Source organism: Lepidothrix coronata, unplaced genomic scaffold (assembly GCF_001604755.1).
Source record: "Lepidothrix coronata isolate B3197 unplaced genomic scaffold, Lepidothrix_coronata-1.0 Scaffold7, whole genome shotgun sequence".
Taxonomy (NCBI): Eukaryota; Metazoa; Chordata; class Aves; order Passeriformes; family Pipridae; genus Lepidothrix; species Lepidothrix coronata.
The window spans coordinates 1,418,284-1,444,256 of record NW_016690187.1 but is presented as its reverse complement, the minus strand read 5'-3'; the positions used below and the strand labels follow the sequence as shown (position 1 = coordinate 1,444,256).

Sequence of the window (25,973 nt, the reverse complement as noted above, 5' to 3'; positions counted from 1 at the left end):
GCCGGAACTCCAGTGTGAGGGCGCGGGCTGCAGCGGGCGCCATAGCGGGCGGGACGCGGTGCCGCCTGCGCAGCGTTTCCCCGGAGCGGGTCGAGACGGGGCCATGTCGGGCTTCAGCCCGGAGCTGATCGAGTACTTAGAGGGGAAGATCTCCTTCGAGGAGTTCGAGCAGCGCCGGGAGGAGCGCAAGAGCCGCGAGAAGGTTAGTCTGCCCCGCCTGGCCGCCCCACGGCCCGGGCCGCCCCGTCCATGGCAGCACCTGGCAGGGCACGGACCGCTGCTCTGTGTGTGCATGGGGGGCTGGAGCGAACTGCTGCCGAGCTCAGGCGGGGACAGTGGCTACGGAGCTGTGAACTCCTGTGCACAAAGTACCAGGCACTGATTGCTCAGGTGCTGGTAGCGCAGCCCTGCGGGTCCTGCCGGGGTGGGTCGGAGCGCCGGCCCTGGCAGAGCTTGGGCAGCACCGTCCGGCCCCGCGGTTAATCGGTGCTGCGGGTCGGAGCACTGAGCAGAAGCAGGTTGGGATATAAAATGATCCAGTGTACACTGCTACGGCTCCCCCACCATCTTCTGTGGGAAGTCTAAGGCAGAGATGCAGTTTGGCACCTCGTGTTTATTGTTTAGCTTCTTGGCAGCAGTAAAAGCAGGGAGGCACACTTTTTTGTGTCTAAAAGTAAGCAGACGGTGGTATTAAGAGAAAATCTGTATAATTTATGTGACTGTTGCAATTTACTTTAAGTTCTCCATGTTTATGTCCAAATGTAACTAAATTTCTGTATTTCAAGAGCAAATTCAGGAGAACTCGCCTGTGTTATCCTAGGGAAGGACAAGTTATCCTAGGGTAACATTCTTACTGGGTTAGCAGGTGCTATTTTGATATATTTCATTTTGTGTTTAAAAAGGCAGGCTTTTGGAAGGATTTGTCATACACTTCTAACTTTTTTTTTTTTAATATAGTCAACCATGTCATCTTACCTAATGCCAGATAAACAGTGGACTAGTCTCTTCAGTCAAAAGTAATGTGATTACTGATTCATTTAACATTGATAAGAATATAAATATCTTGAAAGCGAGTAGTGCTGGATTTTGTTCACTTAAAAATACAGCACTTATTCCACCTGTTTCACTAGTAGTGCATGGAAACCCATGGTCTAAATGATAATTGTAAATATTAGGGGAAATAAGAATAGGTCATATGGTAAAGCTGATAACTAATATTGTTGGTGTGTGTAGGATGGTGGAAATGCGTCTGCTGAGGAAAATGACGAAGATGTGGAGGCTCCATCTTCATCCAAAAAAGCATCTGCGAAATCCCAAAGTCAGGATGAAGCTGATGGTATATGTTAACATAATAATTCTTATTTTAAAAGTCTTTGAAAGCATTTGCTCTTCAGTAACTGACTTTTTATAAAACCTGGCTCCACTTTTCCCCTTCTGACTTCTTAACTGTATGGTCTCAATTATTTACTCTCTCCAAAGTTACAAATAAATTGAACTTTTTAGCTGATCTCAGGAAGTCTTTTCTGGTTTGTGTTGACTTTTTTTTGTGTTCATATCTTTGCTAGTCTTCTGCTGAGATTTGACTTTTTCCATAGTATTCTATGTGAGTGTTGCCTTCTTCCATTGTCAACCAAAGTGAAATAAAATAGCTGTAAGGAGGAGTTTATTTATTTCTCTTTTTTGGGGGTTCTTTTCTTCTGCTCAGTTATGCTTTGGAGTGCCAATGATTATTTATCTTCTTATCTTCTGCTGGCTATTCCTAGCTACAGATTCCCTTGCTGGCTTTCTTTGTGTGGTTTACTGAAATATCTTCTGAGTGTCTTTAGCAGAATAAGCTTAACTTTCTGGGGTTCTTACACAGTGAAAGGACTTGCAGGAAGTGTAGGTGCAGCACTTCTCACTGCAGTTTGCATCAGTGCTTGTCGATCCCATGCCTCAGGTTCTGGATTTGAGCTTGGGATCCAGAGTGCTGCAGTCTGTTTCAGACACCTTCTCTTCAGAAGCTGTGCTCTGGTTGGGGCATAGTCTTGTAGGATTGCCAAGGCTGTGAGATGGCAGAGTGCAATTTGGATCCCTTTGTGTTGGTTCTTAGCTTCCTCTTGCTATTTTCACTGCAAATTCTCATCGTTCTGTTTGTTTGTTTTGTTGGATTTTTTTCTTTTCTTAAATTTAGAAAATGGACCTTAAATTGTCCCACCTAAAAGGTGTGTCAGTGGTACCTCAGTTTTGAAAGTATGGCCAGACCTGATCCTAGAAGCACATAAAAGGAACACTGAAGTGTGGTCGGAGCCAGATATCTGTGGTTCCTTATTGACCCCTTCCTTTTGCTCATGTCTCTGAAATATTTCCAAGCTGCTCTGTTTTGCTCTGTATTCCACCTCTGTATTCCCATGTTTTTTTAATGCACATCATCTTTATCTAAGAAAAAGGTATCCTCATAGGTTTGTGTGATAGTGTTACTTCTGCTCTTACTACAGAGAACACGGAAGTGTCAAGAGCAGATAGAATCAAGGAAACATTGATAATAGTTATTGCTATTTAAAGAGTTGGTATTAGAATCAGACCTAAGATATTCAGAAGAATAAAAAATGTTAGATAAAAAAATATTAGGTAAGGTCATTGTTAAGGTCACTTTTGACACCCAGATCTTCAGATGTAATCTGCTGCAATCTTCAGATGATTCCTGCAGCCAAGGATACTGAAATAAAAGGGAAATTAAATTAATAATTGAGGCTTTTTTTCAGGTGGAGGGAGGAGGGAGGAAAATCTTGATTTTTAGATGCTTGATATCCAAGTCAGAATAAAAATAATTGAACATATCCAAGTCAGAAAAAAAAAGAAAAGAAGAAAAAACCAACCATAAACTCAGGTGTAGTCCCCAGTTCCCTCCTCTGTATAGGCAATACATGATAGATTTGTTTTTCAGTCTCAACTTGATACTGTGATTATTCTTTCATCAAATCTTTAGGTGCCCAGTCCCCCAGTTGAAACGTTTGAACCCTACCTATTTGGATGTTTTGCATGTAGATCTGTGGTCAGTTATAACCCTGGGCTAACTTAGTAATGAGAAATTGTAAATAAAAAATGTGAAAATTTTAAAAATTGTATGCTTTAAGCATATTTATTTGGGTTATATTGCATAATTTTCTTCCTTATTTTAAGAATTCTGTTATTTTTCTAGAGAAATGTGAATAATCTGGATTTTGCATTAACACATGTTAAAAGGTACTTATTGTCATGGATGGAATAGTCACAAGATCTTGTTTTAAATCACTTCTAAAAATTGGTTGCTGCATTTTTGTGTAGTAGAATTATCTGTTCATTTATAGCCTCTTCAGCTGAAAAGCTTTATTCCAGCCAGCCAGCTTGGTGCTTGAAAATTAATATGCTTCTCTTGGATGGATTGAGAAAAATGTTGAATAAACTGTTGCTTCATTCTTTGTGTTCCTCTGTGCTTTCATTTCAAAAATCCAAAAAATGTTAGAGACTGGGGTATACTGAGCATTGGTAATGAATAATGCAGAATTTTAAAACCACAGAGGCTCTTAATAGTTTTCCTGCATTTCTGCAGGCAGCATTCTTACAGAATAGCTGCTTCAAGTGGGCTGTTGTTTTCTCTGCACTTGTCCTGATAAGCAGCTTGTACTCTTGATTATATCATAGACCTTTTTTGCTTCTTTCTCAACCAGGAGAAACATCGGATGGTGTCAGTAAATCTGTTCATCGGGTCTTCGCATCCATGATTGGGGAAAATGAAGAGGAGGAGGAAGAGGAGGAAGAAGAAGAAGAAGAAGAGGAACAAACTACTGAGCAGCCAACGGCTGGAGATGTTTTTGTTTTGGAGATGGTACTTAATCGAGAGACCAAGAAAATGATGAAAGCAAGTATTTAAACTTTAATGTAACTTCCCTGTATCTCCTGACCATGCTGCATAAATGACAGTTTTGTGTGATTTTAGCTACTTGCTAAGAAATTTGTTTGGAAGTAGTGCCACATAGGATACCTCTGCTTATGCTGGTTTTTGTTATGCTGTCTTTGTTTTTTAAAAAAAAATTACTGTAGGTTACTGTTTGAAAACTTTCAAAAATCATGAAACCAGTTTTTCCAGTGTCCGGATTCCAGTGTTTATATTAGGTATCAGACTTACTCTGTCAGCTATGAAAATTTGAAAATCTTTTGGTCAGTCACTTAATATCACTAGTACTTAAATAACCTGTTATTAGGTTTTCTTAAGCACAAGTGTGACTGATGTCTCCTGAATTTGGGCACAGCTTAAACTTCAGCAGAAGTAATATCCCTTTTCCATTTAGGAGAAAAGACCTCGCAGCAAACTTCCTCGTGCCTTGAGGGGTCTGATGGGAGAGGCCAACATCAGGTTTGCTCGAGGAGAGCGCGAGGAGGCCATTCTGATGTGCATGGAAATCATTCGGCAAGGTGTGTCACACTGGGAAAAAAAACTGTTGGGCTTTAAGGGTGGGCTGAAATCTCCATGTGCATGAGGGAATTCAGTGGGGCTTCTCTGAAGATGAAAATAATCACTATAAGGAAAGTAAGTGTATAAGTAGTATGGAATTAAGAATATGTGGTGCATTTCCTTTGTTGTTTTGCTTATGAAAAGAAACTAGCACCCCAGTTCTGCAGAGGCCTGGGCCTTTGATTAGCTTTACACTTTGCTTTTATTGTCTTTGTAGATGCAAGGGATAAACATCAGCATGACTTAGTGTAGAATAATTCTGTAAATGGTTGTTGTTAGATTCAGTCAGACTATTTAATAATTTACAGGAAAGAATCAGAAATTTGTCTGCAAGTGTTTCCTGAATTTAAACAGACCATTGTGGATGTTTCATGTAATTATGATATCTGTTGTTTGCAGAAAGACAAGTTATTTTTTTTCCAAGATGGTTTTAAAACAACAGATCTTAGTTATTCTTTGTCTTTTCACAGCTCCTCTTGCTCATGAGCCATTTTCCACTCTTGCCATGATCTATGAAGACCAAGGTGATATGGAGAGGTCACTACAGTTTGAACTGATTGCAGCTCACTTAAATCCTAGTGATACCGAGGAGTGGGTTAGACTGGCAGAAATGTCGCTGGAACAGGACAATATTAAACAGGCTGTTTTTTGCTACACAAAAGGTATTGTGGCAACAATTTTAATAGTTTTAAAATTAATGCTAGATGCTAATGGCAGTAATTTTGTTTTCTTCTGCTTTCTAGTTTAGTTTACGTGCTAAGATTCTGGTGCCTCTGTCCGACTTTGGTAAAAGATTAGTGAATCTGTAATATAGGATGTCCTTTTTTTACAAAAACCCTGTGCGTGTCCGTTGACATTCATCAGGGAAATGAATGTGAAATCCACTGTTGCCTTCTCCTAAACTAGGCTACTGTTATGCTGCTGCTTCTTCTTCCTGTAGCTCTGAAATATGACCCCACCAATGTGCGTTACCTGTGGGAGAGATCCAGCCTGTACGAACAGCTGGGGGAGCACAAGATGGCCATGGACGGCTACCGGCGCATTCTGAACCTCCTGTCTCCCTCTGATGGGGAACGATTCATGCAGTTGGCTAGAGACATGGCAAAGTGAGTTGGATTAAGAAATACCGTGATCTGGTTGTCCAGAGTTTCTCAAAAGCTGTTATTTATAAGCTCCACAGCTGATTCAAGCTTCGAAGTGTTGCATTCTCTTAGAGGAAGAGAATAAAATGCAAATACTGATTACCAGATAAATGCCAATAGCATACAATTACATACAAATGCAGTACATTTGAATTCGTATAAAAACACTAGAGACCTGGAAACTTATTGCCAGCAAATTTGAATGAAGCAAAGTGTTCAGTCTGAAGTACAAACCATCTGCAACAGAATATGGTTTATATGTCGTTCGTGATTTGTTTCTGGTGCAAGTAGAAATATGTCTACTCCCTTTTTCTGAGAGCTGAGCAAGTCATAGAAGCTTGCCTAAGGCAGAGAAAGCTTGTGGTTAAAGTGTGTAGCTCTCTTACAGTAACTTTTACTAAGTTATATTCTGCTTTGTATCTCAGCTTCCTCATGCATAACATGTAGAAAGCTATTATTGGCCTATTTCAGAACAGTTTAGGGCTTTTGATCTTCATGGTTGTGAAATGCACCAAAAAATGCAAGGATGTGTGTTATAACAATATTATTGAAGGTTTTTTCTGAAACCAGGTTAATGTGGTACATTATTGGTGCCTGGCTCGAGGTGGGAGAGATTGTGATGAAAAGTCCTGTAATGTCATAATATATACAGGAGAAAAAAACGGTAATTATTTGAAATATGTAAAAATTGTCAACACTTGTAAGGAAAGGAAAAACAGCCGCTTTCTCACTGTTTTATTTAACTTATTCTTGCTAATGAAAATATTGCCTAATAGGCAAAAATTAAAGAGGTATGAAAATCCTTTTGCTACTGTTCAAAGTGCGTATTGTCAGTTATCTCAAATACTTAGTATCTCATCTCTGTGTTTTATAGGAGTTATTATGAAGCCAATGATGTGACCTCTGCTATTGAGATAGTAGAAGAGGCCTTTGCTAAACACCACAGCCTTGTCTCCATGGAAGATGTCAACATTGCAGCCGAACTGTACATTTCTTCCAAGCAGTACGACAAAGCTTTGGCGGTACGGAGAGCTAAATGCATTCCTGTGTCATGTTCAGCACCTCTTGCCAGTCAGAACAGTCAGTTTATGTTCCTGTAGAAGCTTAAATATGGTCTTGCTTCTATAATGGTAGGGCTGATTGGATACAGATTGCTTGCTATTAGTTCTGTAGTAATTAGCATTTAAGCTAATGGCTTGATTTAATAAGCCTGAGGCTGATAGATTTGTATGTTGCTCGAGGTTTAAAATTTTGGGATCCTTCCTCTGCTTCTCTGTAGTGGCCACAATCTTAGTAGCCAGAGAAGATCTTCAAGCTAGTTTTGTGTGTAATACCAGTGAAGGTCATTCTCTTAAGTGGAAGATTAAAAGGGTGGTTTGATGATTCAAAGGCAGACTGTTGTGCTTTATCTGGCATACTTGTGTTACAACTAATAATTTATGCATTAAGCACCAAACATACATTCCAGAAAGACAGTACATCCTGACTCTAAGGCATCAGGAATTGGAGAAGATTGCTTATCTATTCCAAATTTGTTCTAGTGGTTTTTAATCCTCACATTTGAGGCATATTTCCAACTTGATTTGGTCTGGCTTTGGGAGGAAAGACTGTAGTATCTGACATTCCAAGGTAGAATGAGGAGACTCTATTATTTGGGACTTTTTTCTAGTGAACATTCTTATTTGTTCTTATAATTCTTATATTAAATTACCTCGTGTTTTTTTCCTCCTTAACATTTCGTGTAGCTTACTCTTTCTCAGTGAAAAGCACTATGAGCCTGCAAACAATTCCTCTGACCGTTCTTTGTACTTCTTCCCTTTTTAAAAATCAATCAGTCCATTTCATGTACACACTATTTAGCTACCAGAGTTATTAATACAGCAGAACTGTAGTTGCAGTTCTGCAGAAACTGTTCCCTGTTTCTTCTTGAAGGTTTTTCTTGATTCTGTTGCTGTGATGGTGCTTCTTGTTCAAGTATAGCTGGACCTGTATTTGAGCTGGTAAACTGAGCCTTTAGAAATAACCATCTCAATACAGTCATCTGGTATGTTCCTCTGAAGGTTGTATAAACTGTCACTCTTGTGCTTACAGTAATGACTTAAATACTTATTTTTCAATTCATGAACAAAATACCAAACTGCACTGAGACTTAGACCAGTGGTCTTTTACACTTCTGCACTTACCCCATTGTCAAGTGAATGTCTTGAATTGTCTGTCTTTGGTTTCTATTTTTTCTAATTAGTTGTTCTGTTGAATTACACTAGTTTTATTGAGTTTTATTTATGTGCATGACCAGGGCTGTTGTAAAATACCTGTATGCAGCTGTAAATTTTATGTCATTATTTATTTTAACTGAAACAAAACCACATGGTTTCCTTGCAATGTATTAAGCTGAGGAATCCTTGGAGCACTTTGGAAAGATCTGTGGAGAGCTTAGCTGTTTACCTGGAGCTGAGCTTTCTTTTTCAATCTTCCAAAAGGCATTAAAAAAGTCTGTAAAGGTTAAACACTTTTCTAGTTGTGATAAACTGTATCTGTTGTGTTTGCTAAAGAGCTGCTGATTGGATCATCCATGTAGTTCAAAAACAGTGAACAAAGACATAAGGAGACCAAACTCAATTCTAGTCAACTAACCCCATGTGAAATGAATGCAGCTTTTCTTCTGATAACTTTTTTGATGTCTAAAACAGCTGCCATGTAGGCTGGTTACTGCATTTGTCCTTTAAATCTTTAAAATTATCCAAGTTATTTATCTGTTTTAGGTTATTACAGATTTTGCAGGAATTGTACTCGAAAAAAAGGTACTAGAAAAAGGTCCAGCTGAGGAGAAGAAGGGTAAGTAGCTAACAAGTGGTTGGTATGACCCTGCTGTCCTAATATGACATCTTTCCATACCTTTTCAACTCATGGGTATATTTTGATGCGTGTTGATAGGCTTTTCTCTTTTGAAATTTGTCAGTGCTCTTAATGAATTACATGGCATGACCTCAGCTTTCTGTAAGAACTTACTCTGGTGTCTAATTAGCCCTGCAACTCATTAAAGACAAGGACTGCTCTCCAGGCAACTGGAAGCCTCTTGAAGTTCTAAACGTTCCTTTGAGTGTTTACATCAGACCAGTTATTACTGCCATCTAAATAGCTTCTATAAAAAGAAAAAAGATAAACTTAGTGGCATCTATACTCAAGAATATCAACCTTTGACCTGAGATTAATATTCTCCATAAACTCTGCTTCTGTTATTAAACATTTAAATGTTTCAGTGTATGGAAAACTAGGGATATGAGCTTGTAATTCAATAAAGTAGGTTGTCTTTGAGAAACCTGCTTTATGCAAGTCATTGCTTTATTGTGAAAATGTTTGGGCTGTAGAATGAACACAGCATACCAACTCCATAAGCAGACATGCAGTCATTTTCTATGATTAAACTCTTTGGTTGTTTTAGCAGTCAGGTCCAAACGAACCAGAGGTTTGGAATCCTTCATATGGCTTTTTGCTTTGATGGACCAGGTAAAAGTACACTTGATTTATGAACAACTGTCCTGATGGAGACTTTTAACAGATAATTCATAAGAAACAAAACTATTATGAGTCTTGGAATTAGATCACAGTGTTTCCAAGTTACCTGGTGTGTGTAACAATTGCTTAAGACAAAGCTTCTAAGCTACCCAAGAGCTTGGTTCTCCACCTTCTGTTGCTTTGGAACTTCTTTAACTTTTTTGATTGCTTCCTGTTCTGCTGTCCTTAAAAAACCCCCCAAAACCAACCCAGGAAAAAAAAACCAAACCAACCAAACAAAAAACCACAACAAACTAAATCAAAAAACCCAGTCCACTTTTCAGAGTAAGCTATCAATTGATTATGGATTCACAAGCAAGTAACTTTTGTCTTAGCTGATGCTACTGGTTAATCTGCTAATCTTTTAAAAAAGATCCAGGTGTGATGGTAGAAACTCAGGAAGGCCAAGAGGCAGTGACTGATGACCAGAGTCATCCAGATGCTGAATCCAGTGCTCCAGGTAAGTAATTCATTTTTTTAATTTTGTACAAGTCTGTGAACTGATGATATGCTCAGGAACCAGCTTGCAGTCTATTAGGAGATTTCTAACAGCACAGAAATAGGGCTTCACCCAGAAAAGGTTTCTTTTGCGCTGTCTTCTTTATTCAGAACTGCCTTCTAACCTAGTCAGCCACCAAAGCCAAAAGCATTCCAGGGCTTGCTTGCTTAGAGAAGAAAATGTTTCATTTTGTAAGAATTTACCAGTAGGTGAATAGTTATTCTTGTGCTGGGTATTACGATGTTCAGAGAATGATGAACTAATCTGCTTGTTGTGATTTGCAGTAATGGGATGTGGATGTAGGAGGTAACAGGGAAACCTTATGTTGGAAATCACAGTTTTCTCAGATTACAGCAATCACTCTGGTGAAGGATTGTGGTGAAAGAGAACTTAAACAGGCTAGTTGAGAAGGTGTCATGACTGCATGTGAAGGACATAAGATCATGGAGTTTTAGTGTGTGACCTTTAATTTGCCAGCGTTGTCATGGATAACTACCTTGCCTCGTGTTTGCATTCTCATCAGATTGTTTTCCCTCTACATGTTGTATGAAGTGCTTTAGTTAGCAGTGTTTAAGAATGTGTTCAGCCTGATCCTTGGGACACAGGACTTAACTTAGTAAGAACAAATACCTTAATGCAGGGTATTTCCTTCAAAAAACAAGGAGAAGCGGGTACAGGTGTGTAAATTGCTAAAGGAAAACTTTATTAAGCAAGTACACCTTAAGTAGGCAAAGGTTCTAAACACATTCCATGGAATCCCGCTCTTGAAATCAACAGCACTTGATACTTCACATGGAATTATTGGTATCACAGACAGTAGGGAGAAGTTGTTCCGACTTTGGGGAAAGATATAAAAGAAGGGGAGAGGCCAGGCCTACACAAACATTTGCAAGAGTTTATAAGAGTATTTTCTTCAGTGGAACTGAATGTGACCTGGAGGGGATGTGAAGCTTGTGAAGTGCTTGTTAAAGCCTATGGGTTCAGAAAGAAATTCTTTGTCTTGTCACAGCTGTGGAGAAGGTCAGCTGCTGCATACCTGAGGGTGTTCCCATAGACATCACAGTCAAGCTGATGGTGTGCTTGGTTCACTTGAACATCCTGGAGCCACTTAGTGTAAGTAGAAACCAACTCAGAAGATGGGGAATGTTCTAAGAAATTACCAAAGCAAGTAATTGTTCCTGTTCTCATATGACGGAGGTTGTTGAGAGAGCTGCAGAGATTCTTTTTGCTTCTCTCCCACTCCCAGAGAGAAACCTGACAGACTCATAATAGCAGAAATACTGCTGTCCTTAGAAATTGTCCTTAGAAATTGTGCCTCCAGTAGAAGTATTACTAAAGCACAGTTAAGTCACAGTCTGTTTGCTGTGAATGGCCCAGGACCACACTGCAAAGTTGTTGAACACTTTTTCACTTTGTTTCACAGCAGTACTAAATCTGAAGACTCTTCTTTTGTAAAGAACACTCCTCACTGATGAACACTTTAACCCATTGAATATGTGAAATGTCTGGAATAGAAAAATGTGGGCTTTTCAGGAATTCCAAAATGCAGATCTTTCATTTTTCACTTTAAAAAAATATTTAAATAAAGGAAGTGTAGTTCAGAATGGAAATAGAATAAAAATCATAGCATGAAAATGTAAGCTTCCAATAACCATATCTTAAAGAAATGTTCTCATTGGTTATTTGTGCTGTTAGTGTTTTGTGGGTTTTTTTTTTTTAAAGCCTCTTTTGACCACACTGGTGGAACAAAATCCAGAAGAAATGGGTGACCTGTATTTGGATGTGGCAGAGGCATTTCTGGATGTTGGAGAATACAACTCAGCACTGCCTCTCTTGAGCTCTCTTGTCTGTTCGGAACGATACAACTTGGCTGTTGTCTGGCTTCGGCATGCAGGTGAGGAAAAGCAGGATTGCTGAGCACGTGGTACTGAGAGATGATAACACAATGCTGAGCATTTCCAGGGACCTTTATCTAAGATCACAGGAATTTTAGATTCACTGGTTGAATGATAATTGGTATTTGCAGAACTGTAGGTGAAGTTTATTATGACAATTCTGTCAGGAAGCATTTTCTTGTTCTTCACATACACTGAAATTTACCTCAGCTAAAAATACTTCATGTAAGTGAAGCAGCACCTCTTTTGCATTCCATCCTGTGTCATCCGATGATGTTTTAAGTAAAACTGTGCATGCACCAGTACATATTTCAGAATATTTTCACTTAATAATACATGTTTTGGATGGTTTTACTAAAAAGGTATTTGAAAAGTATGTTAACTATTTTGCAAACTTTGAAGTCTTTTTTTTCTGCCACTTAAGTGTTTTGTGTTGTTTATGGTATTTCTAGAGTGCTTGAAGGCTTTGGGACACATGGAGCGTGCCGCAGAGAGTTATGCCAAAGTTGTTGATCTTGCTCCATTGCATCTGGATGCAAGAATCTCACTTTCAACACTTCAGCAGCAGCTGGGCCGACCTGAGAAAGCTCTAGAGGCTCTGGAACCGATGTATGATCCAGATACACTGGCTCAGGATGCTAATGCTGCTCAGCAGGTGGGTGAAGTGTTCTGTGCTTTCAGTTGAGAATGTATTACTCTGCCAAACTGTGGTAGTGGTCAGAGATGTCAACTGCATAGGACCAGGGACTGAGACTTATATCACCATGGTGAGCCTTCAGACCCTTCAGAGCACAGTGAGGGATTCGTTACAGTGTCAGGGACTCATCCTCATGGCTCTTTCTCCCTGACCATTTTATCAATATTTGTCCTGTCCCACTTGATTACTTCTGTGTGATGCACAAGTTCTTGGCCACCAAGACCCTGTTGTGACACCAGTCACTTTGCATCAAGTTGATCAGCAGTTGCTACATATGAGCTGCATGGTTTGGCCTCTGTTGATTGTAAGCAGGGGTTCTGTATGCCCTCACCAGCAGCACCTCCACCATAGGTAAGAGTCATGCCAAATTTCTCTGAAATGGAAGAATTTCAGAGTAGCTACTGCAAGGTTGTTCAGGGAGAGCTTACCTGCCGCAGCAGATTCTTACAGCCTTCTGGAGGCTTTCACAATACTGTTAATACTGTATTCAGTCAAAATTGTTTGTTTTATAAACTCACTCTCTGTGCAAGAGGTTGAATAATAATGTTTAATATTGTCTAGGAATTAAAACTACTCCTCCATCGTTCAACACTGCTGTATTCCCAAGGCAAAATGTATGGTTACATAGACACGTTACTCACAATGCTGTCGATGCTGTTGAAGGTAAGCCAGTCTTTCCAGCTACACTGTAAGAAATTAGGCAGCTGTTAGTTGGGTCAAGACAAGCAACAAATGAACTCAGGAGGAAAGTTAGTAGTTTTTTTATACACAAAGGGTTTCATAATTTTGTTATATAATAATCTTGTAGGGATCCTGCAATACTGGTGTTCCTACCTGTAGCGTTCAGAACAGAGGATTGTTTGTGTGTATAATTATTGATACAGTGATTTCAACTCCCTGTTCTCAGTGTACATACAACACACTGAATGCTAACGCTGTTTCTTACCTTTTTGGCAGACAGCATAGAGCTTTCTTGAAGTGTTGATACCACTTCTATTTAAACAATGTTCTTCCTAATTTCCCTTTTTTTTTTTTCTTGTGACAAATGACAAAATAAAATTGTTTAGCCAGTAAATACAGTGGTGGTTTGTGTTAATTGTTGTTTTGTTTATTTTTAAATAGGGAGTGAAGGAGGGAAATATTTAGACCTCCGTTTTATCCATCTGGTCAGTGCCATTACTGTTGTATGACACTGTATGGTTCAATAGCTGACAGAAAGGCAGTGTTCTTGTTAGACCTCTGTGCAAATAGTTTTGATTTCAGTATATACAGGGATGCTCCAATCCCAGGAGAAATCTTCTTAAATAATTTAAAGAGTTTGTATCTTTCTCTTGCATAGCCCAGTTGGCAAAGGAGCAGGAGACAGTGCAGAGATAATATTCCTCTTGGGAATGTTCTCTCTCATGTTCTTGCTGTATTGTGGTGTTTCTAAGTTGCAGACTGTTTTGGCATGAGCAAAATGGATTGGCCATAAAGCTGCCTTTGTCACAGGATGTTATAATGTCATCTGAAATGCTGCCCTTAAATTTGTTTCTAGGTAGCAATGAGCAGAGCTCAGGTGTGTTTGATATCTAGTTCCAAATCTGGAGAGAGACACCTCTATCTTATTAAGGTGTCGAGGGATAAAATTTCTGACAATGATGACCAAGAGACAGCAAATTGCGATGCAAAAGGTAACAACTCACAGATTGTTTATTAAAAGCAAAGTGACAAGGTGAACGGCACTCTGAAAAGTGATACAAATGTTACTGTTTTGCATGCTAAATCCTAGCAGCCAATGTTAACATTGCTTTGTTTCTAGGGCAAAGAAGGCAGCAAAAATGAAGATAATATATCTTAAGGGAACAATCCCCATTCAGACAAAAATAGTGAGATTACAGAATAATTCAGATTGAGAAGGGCCTCTAGAGATCATATGGGCCAGCATTCTCCTCAGTGCAAATATAATACACACAAATGGAGAACGTACTAGAAATAAATTTTAAAAGTGCTGTGATTATTTTTGACTGGCACATTCTTAAGCGCTGTTTGGTAAATTAGGAAGAGTAACTTTATTGAATTCTTGTAGTATATTTACAGTTTGAACTGTGTGTATTGTTTGCTATTTGTTCCCACGTTTTGGCTTTTTTTGCTGGTGTTTTACAAACTGTGCTTAAACTGAGAAAAAGTAAATACTTTATATAGGCTGTAATGCTACAATGTCTTTGCAAAGATCAGTTTGATGTAAGAGTTTATCTTTCTTGTTCTAATTTTTCTCAACTTTCTGGCTCCAATATTTTTAGCAATTTTTGCTGTTCTCACAAGTGTTCTGACAAAAGATGACTGGTGGAACCTCCTCCTGAAGGCTATATATTCCCTGTGTGACCTCTCCCGGTACAAGGAGGCAGAACTACTGGTGGATTCCTCGTTGGAATATTACTCATTTTATGATGATAGACAAAAGCGCAAGGAGCTGGAATACTTTGGGCTCTCTGCTGCAATTCTGGACAAGAACTTCAGAAAAGCTTACAACTATATCAGGTGAGCTACTGAGAAGATCGAGCAGTCTCTTTTGTGGTTGCCTCTGCTGAGGCTGTAGTCATACTGCTGACAGTACTGCTGAGGGAGGCAGGCTGATGCTCTTCAGCCTTTGCTAAAACAGATAAGGCTATAGAAACTAAAGGAGCTTTTCAATAGCCTCTGATTCCAAAGAGTGCACAATGCAGTAGTTTGGTTGATTTGGGCAGAACCATTGGTTCTGTCTTTCATTGTTGCCTTGGTCACCGACCTGCTCTTTGAGGGTCTCTTTGTTATCTTCCCTAAACTGCTGAGGTTTTACTCCAGAGACAGCATTTACTATATAGCATTTACTGGTTTCTTGAATACTTTTCGTTCTGTAGAATCATGGTAATGGAAAATGTCAATAAACCTCAGCTGTGGAACATCTTCAATCAAGTTACTATGCAGTCTCAGGATGTCCGTCACCATCGCTTTTGTCTCCGCTTGATGCTGAAAAATCCCGATAACCACGCGCTGTGTGTCCTCAACGGCCATAATGCCTTTGTGTGTGGCAGTTTCAAGCATGCTCTTGGTAATATCTTTCATGTTCTGATGTCAACAAAAATAACAAGCAAAGGTTTATAACAGGAGAAAGATTTATCAAATTATTTCTTTTCATCGGAAAATTACAGGTTTACAGTGTTAGTCTGGTGCTTTAATTATTTTGTGCCCAAATCAGCGCATTGCTAAAGAGTTTTGCTCATAAAAATTAGTCTGGCACGTTTCAAGTTTAGCACACATTGCAAATATAACTAACTTGCAAAGATAATTGAAGGCTAATGATAATTATAAGAAGGATAGAACCAGCCCAATTTAAACAGCAAATACAGCTGGTTGCACATTTTAAGCAGGCCTTTGAAGTAAACCTGCTGCTTTCAGTCAAGCCCTCCAAATGTCACATTTAAGATGTGTGGCCTCCAGAATATAAATTCCAGCAAGGACCATGTTTGTCTTCTGTGTCTGATTGATTTCTGCTTCTGTTTCTACATCACAATCTGCATTTTTCTTCAGAATGCAAGGAGTGCTGAAAATATACAATTTTCTTTCCTGTTTTTTCCTGTGTATTTTGATGTAGGTATATTAAACCATTTCTTTCCTTAGTTCACACTTCTAATTCAAAGATTTTCTTTTTTGCCCTTAAATTCTTAAGGAATATTCTTCACAGCAAACATCTTGATTCAGTTATTTGCTTTTAGGACAGTATGTGCAAGCCTTTCGTTCAAACCCAGATGAACCTCTGTACAGTCTTTGTATTGGCTTGACCTTCATCCACATGGCCTCTCAGAAATACGTCCTGAAGAGACATGCTCTTATAGTACAGGTGAGTTAGTGTGATTATTTTTAAACGTGGTGTGTCCTGCTTTGTATCTTGCAGACAAGTATGGCTGCAACATACTCTTTTTAAATAACTTTTCATGATTAATGTGGCATTTCAAAAGAGAGAAGTGGCAAAACATGAACGCAGATGAATATGCTTTTGAACTATAGTTGCACCCATCTGAATCTCCTCTCCTTATAGGAGACTCACATCTATGTTGGGAGCTGCCAGCTGTTTGTGAAAATACTGCTAATTTCTTGATGGCTGTAATATGGATTTTCTTTGAAATTTTTCTTGCCCTGCCTTGCTCTGAAGAAGTTCTGTAGAATTGAATCTATGCCACCTGCTCTTTGTAGGCACGTCTCATAAACTGCATTGTTGGAGCAAATTTTGCAGACTTAGAAAATGTTTTTTTCCTTAATCTTCGTTTTCCTTTCCCCTTTTAGGTGCCTCTTATAGCTCTCTTTGTAAAGATCATGTGAGCTTCAGTTTAGGCTACCCTCAATTTTTCAGCTTCCTTATACACATTTTTCTTTCATCTGCCAGAACCAGTTACAAACCACAGACTGAATATTCCCAAACAGAATTTTGGAAGTAATTTCCTCTACTTTCCACCGTCTTCATTAACTTGAAATGCCTTTTAATTCCTGTGGCTGCTGAGCTCAGAGTCAGCACAATATATGATGAGGATCCCGAGCTCTTGTGACTTCTGAAATTCCTGAAAACTGTTTGATTTTGACAAAACCTACAGGTCCTCAATTACTTTAATACTAAACCAGTTATGACAGTGGCCAACTTAAGACATTTCAAACTTACAAACTTTGGCCTAATTTTAATATTTTTATTCACTTTTTTCCTGTAATCAGCCTGCCTTTCTTAGATGGGCTGTTCTGTTCTTATTTTATAATATACTCGAACGATGTCCTATTTATGTTACCTCCAGGCAATACAGTTCCCTGCTCTCTCTCTCTTCTCATGTCTTGCTTACTATACTCGGTATTTTTACATCATTTCTTGTTGCTATTGTAGTTAATAATTCAACCACAGTGACCCAGTGGTGACCTAAATTATGATCATTAGCTGCTTGTGTCTGAACTAATTCCGTATGTTGAAGGAGGTAACTTCTCTGATTACCAACACAGTCCCTAGAAAGAAGGTCCTCTATTTACAACAGAATCAGCACGGTCCAGAGTGGTAACAAAACAAAATGCATGGGAGAGGATGAAAAAGTTGTGAGGTTCTGAATTCACCTCATCTACTTGTCCCTTCGAAGTTTCCCCCAGGGCTCCTTCAATGTCAAAGGAAGCACTGCTTTTTAATGTAAAATAATGCTGTTTGCCTCTCTGTTGTGTTTGAGAGGTGGCTCTGGTCTAATGCCACTCATCTTTATGGCATCTTACCAACCCCGAGTTAGGATTGTCATTACACACAAACGAATGTAGGCAGTGACATCCTACAGATGAGAAACAAACTGCTTCTCTCACTTCACAGCATGTCAGTGTGTAAATGGGAGTAATTGTTCAACCGGTGCCTGGTCACTGTCCTTTTATGCATTGCCCTGTTTTACATCTTCTGGGACATGAGCACCAGAATAGGCACAGAGAAACTCTTGGGTCCTGCTCCTCTGAACCACAGTGTAGGAGGAGTGGGTGTTCAGAGTAAGGTTGGCAACAAAATTATGCACTCCTGAGATCTGCTACTCATATACCTTAAATATATAAGGATATATTTTAATTTTAAACTAAAAGCAAAATAAGAAAGAAATAAGAAACACTTGCAGAGTACTTTGACTTTAAATATTCTAAAGCATAGCACTGAAATTGCTGGGTATGAGTTTCCTTTCAAATTCTGCTGGAAAGTTGGCAGTAAAACATCTGCTGGCTTTGAGAGAGGACATGAACTCTCACCTATTGCTTAGGATATATTGATTTTTCATGCCCTTATTCAGTGATGTTTATTTTTGGTCGCTTTATAGATACTGCTAATTTCCCTGGTAACTGGTATTGGAGTAAACATTTACATGGAGGACAAGATCAGGAAAAGAATATGCTTGCATTGCTGAAATCATACTTTGATAATAATTTTCGTGGACTCTAGAATTTTGGGAAATTCTGAAAAGTTGTAGAATTAAACCATTTCTGGATGCTGTCCAAGGCGTAGAGTGAAGGAAGGTTTGGAGTATTTTTCTCCATTAAAAAAAGAGAGGAAGGATTATCTTTCAAAATCTTTTTTTTTTTAAAGAAAAATAAGGTCTTGCTGTAGCCTGTCCTTTGCCTGCTTGTTTTTTAAGGTGATCAGCTCTTCCAGTCACGAACCAGTCTTGTGTATATATTATATAAACACATACACACAGATATTTAGCGAGCTAGTTCCATAAGTCACTATGCTAAATAACTGTGTGTTTAATTTATTAAAAAAGATCTACTCATTGTTATCAGTGTCAGTGAGACTGACAGAGCACAGGTTTTGTGGTATCATCCATCAAATGTGACTCATCTTTTGCCTTCAACTTGCATGTGGTTTTCTGGGGAAGCGAAGACCAAAAGTTTAAATGGATACATTTAAACACCTGTTCCCCACCATATTTTATTGCCATCTTCTTAAATGGAACATTCACAAATGTGCATATTATGTGTACAGGGATTCTCCTTCCTTCACCGCTACTTGGACCTGCGTGGTCCGTGTCAAGAGTCTTTCTACAACCTTGGCCGTGGCCTTCACCAGCTGGGATTGCTGCACCTGGCAATCCACTACTACCAAAGAGCACTTGAACTTCCTCCTCTCACCTTAGAGGTACTGTAACTTTGTAAGCTATGTACAGAGAATAAAGTCAGGTAAATGTCAAGAATAGTTAAAATACATACATGAAGTCTGTGTAGTTGGGTTTCCTTCAATTTGTATTGTGATTCCTTGCCACTGGAAGCCCAAATCTGATTGTCACCCTGTAATATATTTAAGCATGTTTTAACTTCAAAGGTTATTGAATTTTGAAGGATTTTCTCATAAGCTAAAGTAGCAGCAAAAAGGGTTGCTAAACAACTTTACTTGAAGTAGCTGACCAGGAAGTTCTATATAATGTCATGCTATAGAACAGCACAGTGGAGCAAGATGAACCAGTATTAACAATGCCTAAGTGCATCTGAGCCATGGTTTAGCTCTGATTGATCCGTATTAGATCCTAAGTGACATGTCATACATTTACAAGTCTAGTCTGAGAGAGAGTTTTTGCCTAGCTGTGGCATGGGTAGGTAGAAACATTACAAGTGTATTTAGAAAACGGGCAGAGTTGGTAAAGTAAGACCTGTGGCTGTTAGTCAGCCCTGGGACTTCAAAGCAGCAGTCTTGTGACCAGGTGAAAGGTACAGGCAGTGTTCACATTCGGGTTGGAGAAACAAATACTTTGCATACAAAGAGAAATTAAGATAGTACTTTCCTGGTTTATGAGCTGGATATCTAACTTACAGCTAATGTTTTGAGTGTGTAATTTTATAACTCTTTGGTGATCAACAACATGATGTGGAAACTTGTTAAAGAGGGAGAGCACAAGGAATACTTCTTTTGTTTCCATACAGCTGAAAGCCTATAGTAACCACAAATATGTAATTTGATTCCACTGTAATTGCTGCTCATATTTCAAGTATACTATCTTTGTATATGGATAACTTTTTTTTAATCATTATTTTTGCAGGGAATAGAGACTGATCAGACAGACTTGAGAAGAGACACTGCCCTTAACTTGTCACTTATTTACCAGAGCAGTGGCAATACCAGAATGGCTCGGAAAATGTTGTACACCTATGTGGTTGTGTGACGAGGTTTGTGGCAGGTAGAACTGATACCCTTTGTATTGATAATTATGCAGTGCTGGGGAAACTGGTTTTATGTACAGCTTTTCCTGTAGATGGTCAGAACCCTGGCTCGTGCTATGTATGGCCTTGTGGACTTCTTCTGCTTCTGACATGTGAACTGTATATCATGTGTGGATGGGAACTGTCCGTTCTGAGCACAGCGCTGACATGCTCACGTGTGTCTTCTCCTTTGGTGCACTGCTCTCTAATTTGACATTGAGTCTTGTATATAGAATCAAACAATGAAAACTGAGGCCCAGTTGCTGGGTTTTTTTGGGGAGGAAGATGTACAATATGCAGTATTACAACTAATTACCAGTGAGGTTGTTGAAGAAGCCACATTCACTGGTGATGAAGGTTTTTTAATGTGCAGCATTAAATTACTATAATATAGGAGCAATGGGCTCATACTAATCCCTAGAGGATGAAGAACTCAGTGTTTCAAGATCTTTAAATTATTCAAAATTTTCTAGGAGTTCATATTCCTAGCAGTTGTTCTGTTTGAAAGGGATTGATTTTTGTTTTACTGAAATCAACATGACCTTTGTTCTTCTTCTGAACTTGTTAATAAAAATTCTGATGTTAATGATGTTTACTTATTCTCAGCAAACATATATCCTACTGAGTAGCATATAGCAAAACATACAGCTTGTTATTTCACGTACATTGCAAATGATCTGGGGTTTTCATTCTTTCTGACAGTTGAACAGTAGCATAGAAGCCAGATGCAGTGCTTTATCATAAATTAAAGGAGTATATAGTTATATGTATATGCAGAAATGGATATATGTTTTGCCCTACAGCAAAATAAGGCTGAAAAATATTTCTCAGCTTGGTAGTTTGCTGAGTAGAAAACAAACTGTGCTATTGCCTGCCAGGCACTCTTGTTACTTAAAGTATCACAGCTACCTGCTGTTTGCTTTCAGCCCACTTTTACACCTACTTGTGTTCTGTAATCATTTCACACAACTGCAATCAATGATTAAGAAACAAGTCTTGTGGAATTGCCTGTATTAATGGTGCAGCAGTGACAGATTAGACTAGACAAGACTTCAGAAAAAGCAAGGGACAAAATAGATGCTTGGACAATAAAGAGCATTTTAAATGGGCACAGCCCACGTGAACTGACCTGCTTAAGGAAAAGCAGATCACAGAATAGTTTATCTTGGAAGGGACCTTTAAAGGTCTTTATCCCAAACCCACTGCAATGAGCAGGGACATCTTCAATTAGGTGAGGTTGCTCAGAGCCCAGTACAGCCTGAACTTGAGTGTGTGGGAACAAATAGCAAAGCAGGAAAAGCTTGAAATACAGCCATTACAATTTTGGGAAGCTTTTGTAAATCACTAAGAACAAGAGACTACTTAAATCATTGCCAACCTCACCTGTCATCATGTTGGAAATCTTCCTCAAGCCCCACTAAAATAATTAGTAACAGTTTCAAACTGGTGTTTGTCTTAAAAACTGAATCAGCTTTACAGAGCATAGATGCCAATTGATTTCTGACAGAACCAGCTTAACTGGGACACACCTAAGGCCATATGGCACAGATCTACTTTTAAGCAGCACAATTTATTAAGCTCAGGTGTGTTCAGGTTTACTAGTGTGCTCAGCCACCCCTTGTTCCTTGGAACAGCCATTTGCTTCAAGGGGTGTGAGGCTCTTGTCACCATGAATTCATCTGGAGTCCTACCATATAAGTTAAGGTTTAGGGCCAAATTTCTGGAGGAGCAGAATGAATTACTTCCAGTGTGTTCTTGGGCTAGGTACCAGAGGTATGCAAGCCTTTTCTCTCTACTAAACTAAACATAATTGTAAATAAGATGTATAAGTCCCACAGAAACAGTAGTGCCATGGATCACAGAGGAGGTGGTGAACAGCTCTGTTGAAGCAGATGGAGGGCAACACCACATGTCCTGCAGCCAGGTTGTGTTGGCACCACATGGAAGAGTAGGCCATGATGAAGGTGAGCTGATCTTTGATGTTGAAAACTTGTCCCTATTATAGTCATCTTCAGCATATTATGACATAGTCTTCTGCTCTGACTACTGTTTCCCCAGTAGGATACGTTGAACAAATTCCACTAATTCTTGTTGAAGGTAAGGTAATGTGTGGTGTAACATCACACCTAATGAATTCCTTCTATGCTCCTAAAGTAGCCCAAGGCCTATGTTCTCTCATGACCCAGATATCATCTACCATAATAAGCAGCCAGTCCTGCCAGTTCCTCCCTGCCCCTCACGTCAGCATCCAGCCACAGGCACATGACTTGGTATTCAGTAATTCACCTGAACCCTCTGCAAGCCAGTCTTTGTTTTGATAGCACCTGCCAGGCCTTAGTCTAAAGCTGGTAAAAGAAAAGTGATAAAAGCAAACATGTAGCATATCAACACTATACAGTTTATAGTATAGTTTATAAAAAATAATAATTGTTTTGTTATAAATAGTAGCTTTATTATCAGCCTCACAATGCAAAGAACCCGAGTTAAAAAGACAAGATGAGAGGTGAGGTAATTCAAGTGAGAGGTTAGGATTCAAACAAGTATTCTTAGGTGCCCTGTGAGCACCTTTTATCTGCAGGTGGCCTCAGCAATTCACACCTATCTAATTGTCAGATCAGGTAAAGTTCCAGATTCTTCTTGCACCTGGGTGCTAGCAGGGAGTCTCCTGACAGTAGGTGATGCTCTCCCTGGGCTGGGAATCACCAGTGAAATGAGCTCATTTCCTGCACAGCTCACGTGAGCCTCTCCAGTGGTGAGCTGTAGGCCTGGTCTTTGCCCTGTGTATCCAGGGAGATGTGACTGGGAAGCTCCTCTTGCTTTTTCTCCTGGGAGAAGATGCAGCGTTCCATGAAACTGATGACTCTTTGGGGAATCTTTGCCATTACTAAAGAAGAGATTGAAGTTTTGGCAGTTTAATACCGACATCTCTAAAGAGCTAATTACATGGCTGTACAAGAACTAATTATGGAGAAGGCTGACGAACCTACACAAAGAAGGTAAGCACGGCTTTTGGAAGGGTATCTCTAAAGAGCATGGACAAGGGGAAGGTAAACCACTGAAAGGGGAGTAAATACAGAGGAAAATAGGCTAGCTGTTGGCTTTCAGATGAGTATTTGGTTAATGAACAGCAACTAGGCATGAACTATGTACAATACACTTTTTCTAAGAACAGAAACAGTGCCTTGAAGCTATCTTGTACCTGTAGTACTCTGTACTGCTTCAGTATGTCTTTTGGCAAGAGGCAGAAACAAACTAAACCAGAAGAGGGAGTCTGTTCTCCCTCCCTGTATAAGGAACTACAAAAGAAAGTCTAGAAAACTGAAATCCTGACTGATAAGCTACTGAGTACCTCCCTGCTGTATTTTCTTCGCTTCCCCATTTGAAATGAATGTTTTTACTTTCTTTACCTCCTTTTTTGGAGCTGCTCTCCTCAGGGCTCTTTTGCTGGGGGTTTTTCACAACTTGTAGCTGCAGGCTGTCAAACTGAGATGTGACCCACTGGTGACTTGCTGCTTCTAGGCCAGTTGTGATCTAGACAGGGCAGTGTAATTAGAACTGCAGAGACAACAGTGATTGCACACTGTGTTCCAGTGTTTGAGTTCTGTGCAAAAGGGGTGAGAACAGCAGACCCTTCACATCTTTCTCCTGTACACAGGGGTAGGAGCTCTCTGTGATGCCCTCCTGCATTGCTGTGAAGAGGAGTTGCCCCTCTCTTACAGGGATAGCGAAGTCAACATGGGTCTCTAACACAGGATAAAATACAGAGGCATTGGGAAGAAGGTGGATAAATATGGGTGCTGAGCACCACAAACTCCTGAGAAAGGTGAGGGAAGACTAATTTTGCCTGATGAATGCTGTAGAAATACTCTCTTGCTATTTAGGGTCTCTTTCTAATCATAGAACAATACTTGGACTGGGAATATGTAAGACCTGAGGCTGGGGAACCTTTATTACTTTTTTGTTTCATTTACTTTATGCTGGTTAATACCTTATAAACACTGAAACCCCTAGATTTTCACACCAAACTACTACAGTAATACACACACACTATAATAGTTTGGATATTGTGGAACAGTAGTGCAAGAATGAGGTGATGCAAAGACAAATGATTCTCAGGGAGAGGGGTGGGGTGGGTGGTTTTGCATGATGTCACATACAATGACACAAGAGCAGCTCAGGTGGGCAGTTTACTTGGCCACAACACTTTTGTTTGTTTGGTTAACACAGATGTCCTGAGCCTGATAAAACAATAGGCTGTGGGGGACAAAAGCTCTTTTTACCAACCCCACTAAATTGAAGTGATTTACAGAAAAGATGAAACCTTTTTTAAAGTATAATAAATGCCGATTAGTTGAAAAGGTCACGTATGCACCTGACTGTTCACCAGAGGGTTATAGCTGGGATTGAAAGGATTACTTGGTGCATATGCTGAATTTATATCTTGTGACTTCCAATGAATTACTGTGTTAATGCTAACCATTAGCATTAGTCTCATCAGTCTCACCTGTTCTGACTCTGTGCTGGCTTCCTCTAGTTTCTAGTTTGACTTTCTCTACCTAGAAACTGGGAAAAACAATTTCTTTACAATTTTTTCATAACACAAATGAAAAATTTCAATATAACAGAAAGACTCTTCCATCTTTATTGTAAATAGCTTAGAATTCTCTCCTTTATAAAAAAATCCTGTCTCTCTGTAAAATCAGATATATATGGTGAATTTATGTTAAGTTGTCACTCAGGCTTTCTGGAGCAGACACATTAAGATTTATAGGAATGTGTTTTGACTGAGTTCATAAAGTCTTTTTGCTACCTCTCTACAACACCACAGGTTTTGCCAAAAACACTTCCATGGGTATCTCACCACCTTTTCATGCTGTGCTTGCTTTGCCTGGGATTCATTTTCCAGCTGCTGCCTTTGCCTTCTCTCCATTTCCAGCTGGGTCTCTAGCTGCCTGTTATGCACTTGCACCTCACATTGCATCTTGTTCTGCACACTTTTCAGCTCTGACACAAGTTTCTGTATATCTGGTGACTGAAGACAATACAGGAATGAAATTCCAGTAACATTTTAACAGATCAATCTCTAGGAAAATGGTCAAGAAAACTCACTTGTTCATAACTGCCCTTCTGATAGTCTTTTATTGCCTCCATCTTCCTCAGTTCAGATTTTGTCTCCTGGAAATTCTTGAGAGAAACAAAACTGGAATTTTTCAGGCTCACTGGCTGTTACACGGGAACTACAGATGACTGCACATGGAGTGTAGAATAACGGGAGGGAGGGACAACAGGGGAAGCCACACAATTACTGTCCACCTATTCAGCTCCTGTTGAGAATTTCAGCAAGGAGTTCCTAAGTAGGATATCTGTCTTTATTGAAAAATGTGAGTACCTTTACCCTCTCTGCATTAGCTTTATAGGCCAGGCATTGTCTGACTTGAGCTCTTTGGCTTTTCAGCTTTTCTTTGTAACTGATCAAAGACTTGTGCAGCTCTTCTACTTTCTGCTGCAGCACCCTGTTAGCAAAAGAAACTTCAGCCAGTTCGGAGGAGGATTCTTCAAGGGATTTCTTTACCCAGGGGGAAAACTGAGTTCACATTAACTGTAAGAATTAGTTCATCCTATACAGCAAGTAATAAGCAGTACACGCAGCTGATCTGATGTATCTGAAGTAGGCTACAGCACCTGGTGTTTAGACTTTTCTTTAATCCCCTTCTAACAAAGGTAGAAAAGTGAATGCTGAGATCTGAGTAATACTAAGGTTATGCTGAGCTTTATGATCCAGTCCCCAAGAAACAAAACAGACTTTCAAACTAGGTTTTTATCCCTGGAGACTGCTGTACAATCTGATTATCCTTTTGAAGTCACTGGAAGGACTGATATCAATGCCTAAATCTTAGCTACAAGGAGGTCTATAGTGTTGGGGAATACAGAGTGGTACTTGGAAAAGTGAAGAGAGCACAAATATCAGTATTCCCGGCCACTAAAAGGTCTGTCCACCACATGACAA

The 25,973-nt window shown here is 39.4% G+C and overlaps 1 protein-coding gene across 2 annotated transcripts; it reads left to right on the top strand.

Moving 5' to 3' along the window:
• Positions 1-24: 24 nt before the first annotated feature.
• On the top strand, positions 25-20,552 carry GTF3C3 (general transcription factor IIIC subunit 3). 2 transcript variants are annotated; one of them, XM_017839017.1, is made up of 19 exons: positions 27-202; positions 1,234-1,336; positions 3,690-3,880; positions 4,311-4,434; positions 4,945-5,136; positions 5,415-5,580; positions 6,491-6,638; positions 8,379-8,451; positions 9,545-9,631; positions 10,680-10,783; positions 11,393-11,564; positions 12,018-12,220; positions 12,824-12,925; positions 13,800-13,935; positions 14,545-14,782; positions 15,142-15,332; positions 15,997-16,121; positions 18,759-18,911; positions 19,807-20,552. In XM_017839017.1, the coding sequence occupies exons 1-19, from the start codon at positions 104-106 to the stop codon at positions 19,927-19,929; spliced, it is 2,730 nt and encodes a 909-aa protein (XP_017694506.1). In that variant the 5' UTR covers positions 27-103; the 3' UTR covers positions 19,930-20,552. The 2 variants fall into 2 exon arrangements, 1 of the variants encoding a protein (XP_017694506.1); XR_001878635.1 differs by lacking the exons at positions 13,800-13,935; positions 15,997-16,121; positions 18,759-18,911; positions 19,807-20,552 and having other exon boundaries at positions 25-202; positions 15,142-15,326.
• The last annotated feature ends 5,421 nt before the right edge of the window (positions 20,553-25,973 follow it).